This window comes from Rhineura floridana, chromosome 1, assembly GCF_030035675.1.
Source record: "Rhineura floridana isolate rRhiFlo1 chromosome 1, rRhiFlo1.hap2, whole genome shotgun sequence".
Lineage (NCBI taxonomy): Eukaryota > Metazoa > Chordata > Lepidosauria > Squamata > Rhineuridae > Rhineura > Rhineura floridana.
Window position 1 is genome coordinate 25,306,411 of NC_084480.1, and position 14,387 is coordinate 25,320,797.

At 44.6% G+C, this 14,387-nt stretch overlaps 1 protein-coding gene across 1 annotated transcript in view; it reads left to right on the forward strand.

Moving 5' to 3' along the window:
- Positions 1–14,387, forward strand: part of DNAJC21 (DnaJ heat shock protein family (Hsp40) member C21) — a 21,281-nt gene continuing 6,894 nt past the window's right edge. Inside the window, exons 1-8 of the mRNA XM_061616132.1 lie at positions 1–241; positions 3,232–3,325; positions 4,407–4,530; positions 6,339–6,461; positions 6,728–7,032; positions 9,283–9,428; positions 11,805–11,892; positions 12,130–12,288. Coding sequence (XP_061472116.1) covers positions 145–241; positions 3,232–3,325; positions 4,407–4,530; positions 6,339–6,461; positions 6,728–7,032; positions 9,283–9,428; positions 11,805–11,892; positions 12,130–12,288 — 1,136 coding nt within the window. The 5' untranslated portion in view covers positions 1–144. The remainder of the gene's footprint in view (positions 242–3,231; positions 3,326–4,406; positions 4,531–6,338; positions 6,462–6,727; positions 7,033–9,282; positions 9,429–11,804; positions 11,893–12,129; positions 12,289–14,387) is intronic.

Genomic DNA, 14,387 nt, shown 5'->3' on the forward strand with positions numbered 1-14,387 from the left:
TGGCTCCTCCGCTGCTTCCGGTCCCTCCCCGCCTCTCGCCAGCTGCCGGGTGCCCCCAACACGCGGGTGCCGGCCGGGAAGGGCTCCCCCGAACGACCTGCTGCCTTCACTGCTGAATGGCCTTGAGTCCCTCAGGCGCCTAGGATGAAGTGCCACTACGAGGTGTTGGGGGTAAAGCGCGACGCGTCCGACGAAGATCTGAAGCGAGCTTACCGGAGATTGGCACTGCGTTGGCATCCAGGTACGAGCCCGGCCTGACTCTTTCGTGGAGGTCTGGTTCTTCCTATCGGACCTTCCTGGGAGCCTCTCGATCCAGAGAGAAAAAGAGTGGCTGGCGTTTCTTCAGTCTCACCTGAGACTCCCTTTTCTTCTCTCCCGACCCCCTTTAATTAGTTCAGTGTGCGAGCCTATACACATTTACCTGGGAGTAAGGTCCAACAAGGCTTGCCTCGCAGTTGGCAGGTGTACATGCAAACCTGTACATGATTAGGTTTATTTAATAGCTACACCTGGCTTTTCTGTTAAAATAATAATCAAAGTGGATTATATATAAAATCATAACACTAAAATAACGTACTGTGATGAACAACATCAACAGTAACAATATGGAGGATTACAGACTGTGGCTAATACATTTTTTAAAAAAAGTTGGTACTCTGAAATGAAGGTGTATGTGAACATTCTTAACACATGATATTTGTTTTATTTATTCTTTACTCATTTTATATCCAACTTTTTAACCCTGTCACAATCTGGAGAGAGGCTCAAAACATAACATAATTTATAGTTATTATTATTATTTTAATTATTATAGTTTGAGGTGACTTGCAAATTATAAAATAAATAATGAGTAATTCATAGGCTGATATATTTCTGCACGTGTAGCTGTGTCAGTCTGTTGTGGCAAAAACAGGAAGGAGCCTTGCTGCACCTTAAAGAGTGACAAATTTATTATTACAAACCCTTATAATCAGTTTGTTAGCCTTTAAGATGGTACAGAATTCCAAACTCAGGAATGATGTCTCTACATAGTTTGGGAATGACTGGTTTTAATGAGGTCATAATAATTGTGGCTGGCAACAAGGTATGTGTTGTGATGTCATGAAGCTAATTGAATGTGGTTTTATGAGCAACCTTATTAACCCTCTGACAACACAATCCTATACATGTCTAGTCAGATGTAAGCCCCATTGAGTTCAGGGAGGCATAGGCAAGCTGAGGAGAACCCCAAGAGATTTGCAGAAGAGAAAGAAAAAATCCCAAACACCCTATAGAGGGATACCCCCCCCAAAAAACCCCACAGCTCAATGAACATGCTCAGTGGGGATGAAGTACTGGCTAACTGATGGAGTGGGTGGTGGCAGGGAGACAGACGGAATGGAGTATCTTGGGAAAGAGCATGGCTAGCTGTTTGGTATGCTGGGACCTTGAACAGGACCACCCCACATCACAGCACTTTATTGTCGGTCACGCTTAACAGCTTTCTGGCTCCATCCTAAACATTCTTACTTGAAAGTATATTCCACCGGAATCTAGGATTTCGCAGCTAGGAGTGTCTGTTTCCGATTGTGGTTGGTTCGCCAGCAGCAGCCCCTTTTGGACAGAGAAGAATTCGCTATTGTCCTTCATGCCTTGGGAACGTCTAGACTCAATTTTTGCAATGTGCTTTACATGGGGCTGTCCTTGGAGACGGCTGTGAAATCCCATACAGCACCCAGATCACAGGCTGGGGTTCTATTTACATTTCTCATAACTCCTTGTTTTAAGGCCATTCCATTGGTTGCTTGTTTGTTTCCAGGCCCAATGCAAGGTGCTCACATTAATGTTTGAAGCCCTAAACAACCTAGTCCCCAAATATCTGAAAGGCCGCCTCCTTCCCTACAGACCCTCTTGAGTGATGAGATCGGCAGAGGGGTCCCTTTTGGTAGTTCAGGGTGAAGGCCTGGGAAAGGTCATTCTCTGTGGCAGCTCCTGAGCAATGGACTTCCCTCCTCGCAGAGGTGTGTCTGGCACCTGTAGTTTTGCCATATACACCTCTTTACCCTGACCTTTAACACCTGAGAGCTATAGGTTGTATCCAATTGTAGTCCTACTCAGAGCAGACCCATTGTAATTAATGGACCTAAGTTGGGCATGTCTATTAATTTCAATGTGTTTACTCTGAGTAGGGCTTGCACTGGATAAGTTAGATTTTTAGGACCCACCCTATTCGTCGTCTTGTAAATTATTTTAATTGGCTTAATATTGTATTTTTCCATTTCTTTAACCCGCCCTGTGGCCTTATGTTGAAGAGGTGCCTTCAAGTCGATTTATGACTTATGGCAACCCTATGAAAGAGCGATCTCCGACAGTATCTGTTATAAACCACCCTATTAAGATCCTGTAAGTTCAGGTCTGTGGCTTCCTTGATGGTATCAATCCATCTCTTGTTTGGTCTTCCTCTTTTTCTACTCCCTTCTTTCCCCCCCAGCATTATTGTCTTTTCTAGTGAATCATGTCTTCTCATGATGTGTCCAAAGTATAATAACCTCAGTTTCATCGTTTTAGCTTCTAGTGATCATTCTGGTTTAATTTGTTCTAACACCCAATTATTTGTCTTTCACAGTCCATGGTATGCACAAAGCTCTCCTCCAACACCACATTTCAAATGAGTTGATTTTTCTCTTATCTGCTTTTTTCACTGTCCAACTTTCACATCCATACATAGAGATCGGGAATACCATGGTCTGAATGATCCTGACTTTAGCTATACATTTATAGCGGTGTCATACCACTTTAAAGAGATATGATCCCCCCCCAAGAATTCTGGGAACTGTAGTATAAGGGTCCTGAGAGTTATTAGGAGACGCCTAATCTCCTCACAGAGCCCCAGTTCTCAGAGTGGTTTAACAAGCAATCCTAGGGATCTCTTGAGAGTTGTAGCTCTGTGAGAGAAATAAGAATCTCCTAACAACTCTCAGCACCTTTAACAAATGTCACTTCTCAGGATTCTTTGGGGAAAGCCATGACTGTTTAAAGTGGAATGATACTGCTTTAAATGTGTATTTCAGATGGGGCCATAAGAACGACAATAACTAGTATCTTCAAACTTCTTACTAACATTGCTTTTCAAATAGGTTTTTAGTTGTGTTTGGGGACCTGCCTTTCTTTTTGTGACACTGAATCTGTGATGTTTTTTTCCTGACTTCAACTTGGCTGGGTTGCTCAAATTCCACTGCTGTGTCTCTGCAGACAAGAACCTTGAAAACGGCGAAGCAGCAGCAGAACAGTTCAAGCTGATCCAAGCTGCATATGATGTGCTGAGTGATCCTCAGGAAAGAGCATGGTAAGTCTTGCTTTTTCTTCTGGACAGCTATGGTGAAATGAGCCCCTTGCCCTGAATCTCTGATTAAAGCCAGACTCGCATTGAACAATAACAGCCTCTGAGCTAATATTGTGGTTCAGAACATTCAAAATTAATCGGGCCGTAAATTATTTCAGCAATCCTTACAAAATGTGAGGCACCCTGGTCCTGTTTGCAAGTATATCTCTATGCAGCCTTAAACCTCTTAAGCTGCTCTAACAGCTGAAAAGTATTTTATTTATTTATTGTATTTATTTCAACAAGTCTTAAGTAGAGGCCTCATTCCAGTCTGTGTCTGTGCTGGAATTGCTTTTTTAAAGATGTTTTTAAAGTTGCTTTTTAAAAGATGTTTTAAGATGTTTTAATATCTTTTAAAAGATATTTTGTTTCCAATGTGTTGTAAAGTTTTTTTGTTTTTAAGATGTTTTAAAGTGCTTTTAGTGTTTTTGTTTGCTACTCTGGGCTCCTTCTGGGAGGAAGGGCGGGATATGAATTTAATAAATAAAATAAGAATAAATATTTTAAGACATTTATATATTGCTTAATCATTTGCATTTCTAAGTGGTGTGTACATAAAAACAAGCCTTGCAGAAAATGAAACAGTAAAACAATAAAAATAATAACAAAACCAAACACTAGCTTAAAATGCCTGCTAAACCAGGAAGTCTTAGTCATCCTCCTGAAGTTCAACAAGGACATCATCCTTTGGTTCAAGCTGAATTAATAGCTGATGGCAGTGGAAAGAGCAGGATGGTGAGAGCCAAGAGAGGTTAGTCCAGACTTTTTAGTTTATTCTTTAGGCCAACCTACACAATAATCTGAATGTGTTTGTAACGTAACATTGGAGCAGGTGACCCTTTACACTGAAGTAGTCCCAATGACTTGAGTTGAGGGCTGCACCATAAAAGTCACCTGTGGCTCTTCCCTCCACCAGAAGGGGCAGTGTTCCAGAAGCTCCTTAAGGTGGCCTAGCAAGTGCCCCGGAATTGAAGGGGCCGTATCCTTAATCTTTCAATCTGCACTGAACAGCTTCAGACTGTTTTTTTCCCCTTTTTCGTATTAGGTACGACAATCACAGGGAAGCTTTGCTGAAAGGAGGAGTCGATGGCGAATATCAGGATGACAGTCTAGATGTGCTCCGCTATTTCACTGTTACCTGCTACTCCGGCTATGGAGACAATGAAAAGGTAACTCATAGTTATATCTCTCCCCCCCCCCAAAAAAAAAAAGAAGTGAACCACAGCAGTTACAGAGTGTCAAGTGAGACCTGGCTGCAACAGATGTTGCAATGTGAACTGCTCCTGTTCAGGATTCCAGCCGCCAGTCACACCCTTTTCCAAGATACTCCATTCTGTTCCCCTCCCCACTGCCCCCTAAAAAGGTCAGTCAGCATACTAATACCACTGAGCATGCTTAGTGCTCATTGTGCTCTTTTTCTCTCCCCCCCCCTTTAACACTTCTGTGAATCTTCACATTCCCCCAAGGCTGGTAATATCTCCCTCTAGTGCATGGATGGTACTATTTAGAACTGTGCAAGGATCCACACTCAGAGGATGAGTTCACGAGTAGTACATAGGATAGAGTTGGGATCTCGAACTGGCTTATAAATAGCAACTCACCTGGGGCGAGTAAAAGTTGCCCCCAGGTGACCAAGAAGGAAAACTTACTGATAAGTGGAAAGGAGTTGGTTTCACTTTGTTTGTTTTCTTGTCAGGCAGTTTCTGTTGAAAAATTATTGTGGCCTGGCCACTTTCTTTGGATATATTTGCAAAACTTCCCCCTCCCCCCAGTCAACCTGTGGAATCCTTCTTAAAGCGCACTGCAACCAAAGAGCAGTTACACTACAATATGCATGCATAGCAGTTGAATTTGTTGCGCTGTGTGTAGTTGTGTTGCTTAATTTTGTTTAAAAGCAGCACCACAGCAGCAGAGTAACAGCAGATGTTGAAATGCGAATGTGCCAGTGTGTGCGTGCGTTTGCCTAAGAAAGCAGGCTTTTACCCTGCATCAGCATCACTGAGACTGGAGACTTAGTAAAATAAGAAAAGCTACTTTATTTATAGAAATACATAGTAGATAGAAAAGCATACCTAGTTCTAACTAACTAGCTAAGTTGGAGGCATAACGCCCAGGCGCGGGAGTTAGCCCCATGCTTGGAGAGAGCAGAGACAAAGGGATGTCTCCTCTCTCCTGGTCAGCCGGAGAACAAAGGAATGGAAAGGGCGGAAGGAGGAGGGGCAGGTAAGCTTCCCTAAATACATCACAGTCTAGCGACAGAAGGAAGTCAGTCAGAGCATCACAGGTAAAAAGTAAACAAGCCTATCCATCTGGAAGACCCTAGCTCTATCTCCCTTCTGGATCACAAACAAAAGAACAAAACAGGAGTTGCTTTTGCCCCACTGCCAACAGAATTCAGGTGTTTCCAGCAAATGAGAAGAAGCCCACCATGCAAGAGCAACCTTTAAGGGTCATTCTCCATATTGGGTCCACTACATGGAGGTCCCTGTGGTGACTGTTGTCCTGTGATGGGTCTTTCAGACAGACTGGCTAGTCATAACAGGCAATTTTCTCCACACCAGCAGGAGAAAGAGAAAATCCGCGGGTCCTGAGACAAGATTCAGCAAGGTGGGCTTCCCATAAGTAACTGGTTGGCCACCGTGAGAGCAGATTGCTAGACTAGATGGGTGTTTGGCTAGGGCTCTTCGTATGTCATTAAATGTACAGTGAATTCTGCATTTATTTTGATGGAAGGAGGCCAAATTTGTTTGAGCAAAGAGACCCAGTAGCTCTTTAAGTGGCAAAGGGGAGAGTGCAACCTGACAGTCTTAGAAGGGACTGATGTCCACCAGGCAAATAGCTGATTGGAAGCTTTGCGTTGTCTGTCGAAAGCTTGGAAACCAAGCAGTTCTTCCAGGGTTACCAGATGACTGCCTCCTTTTATGTACCTGTGAATGAGCCCTGCTTTCTTTCTGGATGACCATGTTGTCTATTTCAGGGGTTCTACGCAGTGTATCGGCACGTCTTTGAAATGATTGCAAAGGAAGAAATGGAATCCGTGCCAGAGGAAGACGAAGAAGAATTTCCAAGCTTCGGAGACTCCCAGAGTGACTATGACGCGGTAAGAAACGAAGGTTGCAATTCTGTCCACACCTACTTTGGGAGTAAGTCCCACTGAACTCAGGTTTAGAAAGGGCAGTAGGATCTTCAGATTCTTGAGTAATGGATGATGGGTGTTTATCCTTCCAACCTTGAAGCGTCAGTCTCGGAGCAAGCGGTCAGTCATCGGGGCTCGCAGTTTCCAGTTCTGTTGTCCACCAGTGACGGACTTCTTTTATTTTCCTGTGAATGTTGACCCTCCCTTCTGTGTTCTCTCTTTCCGGGTAGGTCGTCCACTGCTTCTATGCTTACTGGCAGAGTTTCTGTACCCGGAAGAATTTCGCATGGAAGGAAGAATATGACACGCGGCACGCCTTGAACCGCTGGGAGAAGCGAGCGATGGAGAAGGAGAACAAGAAAACCCGCGACAAAGCGAGGAAGGAGCGGAACGAGCTGGTCCGCGAACTGGTGGCCTTTATCCGGAAAAGGGACAGGCGGGTGCAGGCCCATCGGAAGCTCCTGGAAGAGCAGAACGCCGAGAAAGCGAAGAAGGCCGAGGAGCTGCGCAGGCAGCAGAAACTGAAGCAAGCCAAGTATGCAAGACTTCGGCAACAGATTCACATTGCCAGCATTGTTTCTTTCATTTTGTTTATTGAGATGATTTATATAACGGCCTCTGCACCAGCCACGAGGTGGTTTGGCAACAGGAAAACAAATTTTAAAAATCGTAAAATCCATAAATAACACAATCCTTTAAAAACACAAAACAAATCATTAAAGAACAATTGCTAATAGCCGCAGCACAATTGGGTCTCTCTCTTCCTCCAAACGCCCACCAAAAGAGATGCGTCTTAACTAACCACCTAAACTACAGAGAGGTGAGATCAGACACACCTCAGTAGGGAGGGAGCTCCACATGCAAGGAGCCACCACTGAAAAGACCCTTTGTGCTTTTGCCACTTGGGGGTTGTTGTGATCGGCTAATAATGTGCTTCCTTCGGAGAACTAGTATTGCAGTGAGCCGCTGCATTAGTCACAACACTAAAAGGGTGGTAAGGTCACGGTGCAGGCACAATGGCACGGTTGATGCTCTCATGCTGATGTAGTGCATGTGCGTGTGTGATATACAACGGCACTCGCATTCTCTCCTCCCTCCCTGCAGTGGCATCGGAGCAGCTGTTGGTATTCCTCCGCTGATGGCTTCTCTCTGTTTTTCTGTAGTGCAGCTCAGGTGGTCTTGCACAAAGGGTTACGCTTGTGAGGGCTATTTGCTTGTAGAGCAGGGCTGGGGAAGCTGTGGCCCTCTCTATGTTAGTGAACTACAACTCCCATCATCCCTGACCATTGGCTATGTTGGCTGGGGCTGACGGGAGTTGGAATCCGTGAACACTTGGACGGTTACAGCTTCCCCATCTGTTGTAAAGGCGCAGTAAGCAGAGGAAGAGTGATAAAAGCTCCAGAAGCAGCAGTGAAGGCTTATTTATTTGTTTGTTTGTTTATTTAATTTGTATCCCACCCTTCCTCCCAGCAGGAGCCCAGGGCGGCAAACAAAGCACTAAAACAGATCTGAAAATACATTAAAACAAAACAGCATTAAAAATATTTTTAAAAAAACAACCTTAAAAAGGGTTAAAAACATTATTAAAAAACATTAAACAATTCTGTTTGAGCATCTAGGGTGTTTGGAGGAGTAATAAACTAAGATAAGGCTTGTTCAATTTGGTGGCTAGCATCTACTGCTTTTGTCCAAATTCTGTATAAACAGAAAGTGTAAATCAGCTGTGGCTAGTAACACGTTCTCTGTGTCCCCTGTGTCCATCGTCTTGCATACCCTGATTGTGTACATCAGGGCTGGCTAACCTGTGGCTCTCCAGTTCTTGCTGAACTACAACTCCTATCATCCCTGACCACTGGGAGTTGTCGTTCAGCAACATCTGGAGGTTCACAGGTTAGCTGCCATTGGTGTACATGAAAGCAAATAAGTCAACAGCTTGGTACTCAGAAACAACTAATGCAATGGTAAAACCATTCCTGGACTGCTTCCCCATGAAAAAAAGAAATACATCACTGTATGTAGACAACTAGCATGTCAGAGCAAAGGCGAGATCAGAGCTCTTCTTCCTGATAATCTTCTTTTCTATTTGCAGGGAGGTATATATGGAGGGACATGGTGTTGGCTCCAGGGTTTTTTGGGGGGGGGGCGGGGGGAAGGCAACCTTGGGCAAAATGCACTCACTGGGCCCCTTTTTGACTGGACCGTTTACTGTTACCACTTGCTGTGTTTTGCTTCCCCTCTTCCCCTGGGCCTAATCCTGCAAACTTCCTAGAGGGCAAACTTAAGACAGGAATGGAGAACCTGTGACCCTCCACATTGTTTTTGGACTACAACTCCCATCATCCCTGAGCATCATTGGCCATGCTGGCTGGGGCTGACAGGAGCTAGAATCCAGCAGCACCTGGTTCTCCACTCCTGCCTGAAGGCAAACGGAGGGGGCTCCTTGGTCTGCTCGCGCTTGTTGCGGTTTGCGTGCTGGCTGAGGGTGGCTGAACAGGAGCAGCTGCAAGGAGGAAGAGCGGCAAGGCCAGGAGCCTCTGGGATGAGCAGCGGGTCCCTGAGCTGGTGTGGGCCTTGGCAAGTGCCCATGGACACTGACCCCTGGCGCCCACTCTAGGAACAGGCAATCCTGCCCTTTCCCCCTCCCGTAGTCTGTACAGTTCAGGGTCAGTTTTACCACTTTCTCTGCTGTTTGGGAGATTTCAGGCTCTCTTTAACAACGAGGCCATTCTGATGGCAAAGCACGTTGTGCCAATGGGAACCTTTTCCTTCGTTCTTTGTTTTAAAGATTGGCCGAGCAGTACAAGGAACAGAGCTGGATCGCCATGTCCGATCTGGAGCGAGAGCTGCAGCAGATGGAAGCCCAGTACGAAAAAGAGTTTGGAGATGGGTCTGACGATGAAGAAGAAAAAGAAGAGCGAGAGTCAAAGGAGGGTAAGGAAGAGCTTGCAGTTAGCTCCTCACTGCCGTGTGTGTGCAAAGTCCTCCTGGGAGGGTAAAGTACATCGAATCAGAGAACCGGAAGGGGCCTAAGAGGCCATCGAGTCCAATCCCCTGCTCAGTGCAGGAATCCAACTTAAAGCATATCCAACAGGAGGCTGTCCAGCTGCCTCTTGAGTGTGTCCAGCATTGGAGAGCCCTCCACCTCCCTAGGGAATTGGTTCCATTGTTGTGCCGCTCTAACAGGAAGTTTTTCCTGATGTTCAGTTGAAATCTGGCTTCCTGTAACTTGAACCCATTATTCCGTGTCCTGCACTCTGGGATGACTGAGAAGAGATCCTGGCCCTCCTCTGTGCGATAACCTTTCAAGTACTTGAAGACGGCTGTCGTATCTCCCCTCAGTCTTCTTTCCTCAAGGCTTAGTTTAGAACAGGAGTGGCTGACCCTTGGCCCTCCATATTAGTGAACTACAGCTCCCATCATCCCTGGTTGTTGGCCAAGCTGGGGCGGGGGGGACTGACGGCAGCTGGAGTCCATCACCATCTAGAGAGCCATAGGCTAGCCTCTGCTGCCTTCGAAGTAAGTCACACTTTGGCAAGTAAATGTTCTCCAGTGGGTTCCAGACCAAGGCCTTGTCAAGTGGCCTGTGATTCTTGAGGAAGCTAGCAGTATATAACAACCACAGTAAAAACAAAAGTATAATAGCAGTATCAAATTGGTTCATTAATTATTTTAAGTAAAGAAACAGCAAGAGTTTCAAGATACTCAAGTGAAAAATAACTGGGGCCCAACCCTGTAATCCTATACACCAGGGATAGGGAACCTCAGGCGGCCCTCCAGGCCTCTCTATCCAGCCCTCAGGACTGTCCTCTGACGACATCCCCTCTCTCCAGGCCACACCCTTCCCCTGGCTCTCCTTCACACCCTAAGTGTATGTTGCCTAGTTGGGAGTGTTCTTGACCTCTGACAGTGCCTCTTGCCTGTCCGGATGGAGGACAGAGAGGGGTGTGTGAGTGTGTGTTGCAATTGGCCTACTGTACAAAGGTAAAATTTACATTCATTGCTCCACCCACATTTGCCTCTGGCCCTGCCCACCAATGGCATGTGGCCCCTAGAAGGTAGCTCAGAAGGGAATGTGGCCCTTGGGCTGAAAAAGGGTCCCCACTGCTGCTATACACCCAGAGCTTGGAAAAGTTACTTTTTTGAACTACAACTCCCATCAGCCCAATCCAGTGGCCATGCTGACTGGGGCTGATGGGAGCTGTAGTTTAAAAAAGTAACTTCTCCAAGCTCTGTATACACCATACCAGAGGAATGAATACCGTTGAACTCAGTGGGACTTACTTCTGAGTAGACAGGTATCAGATTGCAATGGACAACCCTAAGCCACAAGGGTAGTGGGTGCTTGGGCAGGGTCTTCTAAGTTGCAACCCCTACACTCTAGAATTTTGTTCCTCTGGAGGCTTGTTAACCTTCAGGAATCTGGTGGAGACCATGTTTCAGCAGGCCTTCAGTTTTGCTCTCCTTGATAAGGCTGCTGTTTGGCTTTGTGGCCAGTTGTGCTTTTCTTCTGTATTTGTGCCACAATTTTTTTAAATTACTGTTACACCTTTTTTTGTTTGTGTAGTGTTATATTTGTGCTGCACTCTGGGGCTGAAAAGCAAACTGAATTTTTAAAAATATAAATAAGTTATGAATAAATATGACAAGGTGCAAAGGAGACACCACCACAGAGAAGGCCCTTTCTCTGGTAAGAGAATCCCATCATCCCTATTGGCTGGGGCTGACGGGAGCTGTAGTCCAATGACATCTGGAGAGCCACAAGTTTCCCAGTTTAGAACTTGATAGGTCAAAATCTGCACTCTGAATTGTGCCCAGAAACAAATGGAAAGTGAGTAATTTTTGTTTTAAAGAACTGGGGAGAGATGTTCTCTCCTGTTTGTGCCAGCCAATAATCTTGCAGATTCTGGACTCATATATTCTTAGCCATCCGTCTAGGCAGCACCATTGCTGGAATCTAACTGAATTTCAGTGGGATTTACTCCAAAGTAACTGTGCATAGCAGTACAAGTTAATGGGATTTCCTTTTGAATAGGCAATCACAGAATCAAAGAATAGTAGAGTTGGAAGGAGCTTAAAAGGCCATCAAGTCCAACCCCCTGCTCCATGCAAGAATCCATCTTAAAGCATACCTGACAGGTGGCTGTCCAAGTCTAGGATTGTATTGCAAAGCTGCAATTCTAAACCTAGTTATAAGCCCTTTTAATGTCACACAACAGGACCTATCTCTGAATAAGAGAGCATAGAGTTGAGCAGTAAGTATCTTAACCCATGTCATTTCAGACGCCTCCGTTTTTTGGTCTTTTTCAGATAAATTAAGCGAAGACGGGGATGATGCTGACTTTTATGATGATCTCTACTGCCCTGCTTGTGACAAATCCTTTAAGACTGAGAAAGCGTGAGTTTTTTTTCCCCTCGAGCCCAAAAGTAAACTAGCCTTCTGGTGTGAATGGACATTGTCCCTGTCATGCGGCACAGACTCGTTTGGAAAGAAGGCCCATTGATTTCAAAGGAGCTTCTTCTTCTCGGGGTGTCCATGCACGTTTGCCACCAGTGCCTCATCCAACGCAGCCGTCGGTGGACTGCTTGGGTCCAGGTGCTCCTTTCATAATCTCTCTCTGACAACTCTTTGCAGTATGAGGAACCACGAAAAGTCCAAGAAGCACCGGGAGATGGTAGCCTTGTTACGGCAACAGCTGGAGGAAGAGGAGGAGGAATTTTCTCTCGCTGCGGCCGATGACGACGGGTTGAATACTAAGGAGGAAGAGGAGACGGAAGACCTGCCCAGACAAAAGTACTTAGAGCAATAAGGGGAAGGGCCGTAGTTCAGTGGTAGGGCATCTGCCGTGCATGCAGAAGGTTCCAGGTTCAATCTCCAGGTAGGGCTGGGGGAAGAAACTCCTGGCTAAAAGCCTGGAGAGCCACTGCCAGTCAGTGTAGACAGTACTGAACAAGACCCAATGATCTGACTCGGTATAAGGCAGCTTCCTATGTTTGTAATATGAAAAAGTTCTTGTTACAAAATGACCAAGAATTACTGTCTACTCTATATAACTACAAGTGAGACCTGCAACAAAATGTTGTAGTGTGAAGTGCTCCAGTTCAAGAGTCCAGCCATTAAGGCATGCCCTCTTCTAGGATACTCCATTCCATCTCTCTCCCCATTTCTCCCCTATTCCCTCCCACAGTCAGTTTTCCTTGACCACGAAGCAGTCTCAGTCCTCATTGGGCTGTTCTGCCTTCTTAGGATTGCCCTCCCCTCTAAAGATTTTCTTTTTACTTCTGCAAACCTGAGGCTTTCCCCAGGCCTGCAGATATCTCCCTCTTGTGTGTGGATGGTGCTGTTTTGGCTACATCAGGGTCCATGCCCTGAGAAGGAGCTCACTCTTGGTATCTATGATCTGCAGGATCAAAAACAGCTTTGGAATGATCTTTAATAATAAATAAATAAATAAATAAGAGCTCTTGAGAGATGAGTGAGGTTTCAAGGTAGAGCACTGAATATCTTGATTTCAAAAATGCCCCCAAACATCAGATAAAGTTCACATACCCTATAGGGGAAGAGCAACTGAGGAAACAGGTAGTCTGCAGCCTTCAAAATCTCTGTCACTATTGACTAAGAGAGCTCCAGCTTCACATGATTGAAACGAGCCCCTCTAGCCATTGGGTCAGCTGCTCAGATATTATTGTATTGTATTTATTATTTGATTTATATCCCGCCCTTCCTCCCAGCAAGAGCCCAGGGCAGCAGACAAAAGCACTAAAAACACTCGTAAAACATAATAAAAACAGACTTTAAAATGTATTACAACAAAACTTCTTTAAAAACATTTTTTTTAAAAGCTTTAAAAACATCTTTAAAAAAAAGGTTTAAAAACATACTAAAAAGCAATTCCAACACAGATGCAGACTGGGACAAGGTCTCCGCTTAAAAGGCTTGTTGAAAGAGGAAGGGCTTCAGTAGCTGCGGAAAAGATAACAGAGTTGGCGCTTGTCTAATATTTAAGGGGAGGGAATTCCAAAGGGTAGATCCCACCCCACTTAAGGCCCACTTCCAATGCTTTACTGCCCTCTCATATTATTATTATTATTATTATTATTATTATTATTATTATTATTATTATTATTATTATTATTGTATACCGCCCCATAGCCGAAGCTCTCTGGGCGGTTTACAACAATTAAAAACATTAAAAACAAATATACAAATTTAAAAACACATTTTTAAAAAAACAAATTAAAAAACACATGCTAAAACCAGGTCAGTCGGTGCATAGTTTTGCATAGTTTTGGGAAGTCACTTGTCTGTTAGTCCATTGCCTCTTGCTCATTCTGCCTTTCTCTTTTTTCCACTGCTGAGTAGCAGTCTTTGTCCTAGCTCCGATTATCAAAATAGACCAAGCCTAATTAGCCCAGGGCTTAAATTACTTTCCAGAGTTGCTGCAAGGCTAAAATGGTCCAAAGAATGGTCAGGATCTTTTTACTGTTTTTTTTAATATAAATCAATAAATAACCAAATGGTGGTGGTTGTTGTTATGTGCCTTCAAATTGATTATGACTTTTGGCGACCCTATGAATCAGCGACCTCCAATAGCATCTGTCGTGAACCACCCTGTTCAGATCTTGTAAGTTCAGGTCTGTGGCTTCCTTTATGGAATCAATCCATCTCTTGTTTGGCCTTCCTCTTTTTCTACTCCCTTCTGTTTTTCCCAGCATTATTGTCTTTTCTAGCGAATCATGTCTTCTCATGATGTGTCCAAAGTATGATAACCTCAGTTTCATCATTTTAGCTTCTAGTGATAGTTGTGGTTTAATTTGATCTAACACCCAATTATTTGTCTTTTTCGCAGTCCATGGTATGTGCAAAGCTCTCCTCCAACAAAAGAAAAAGTC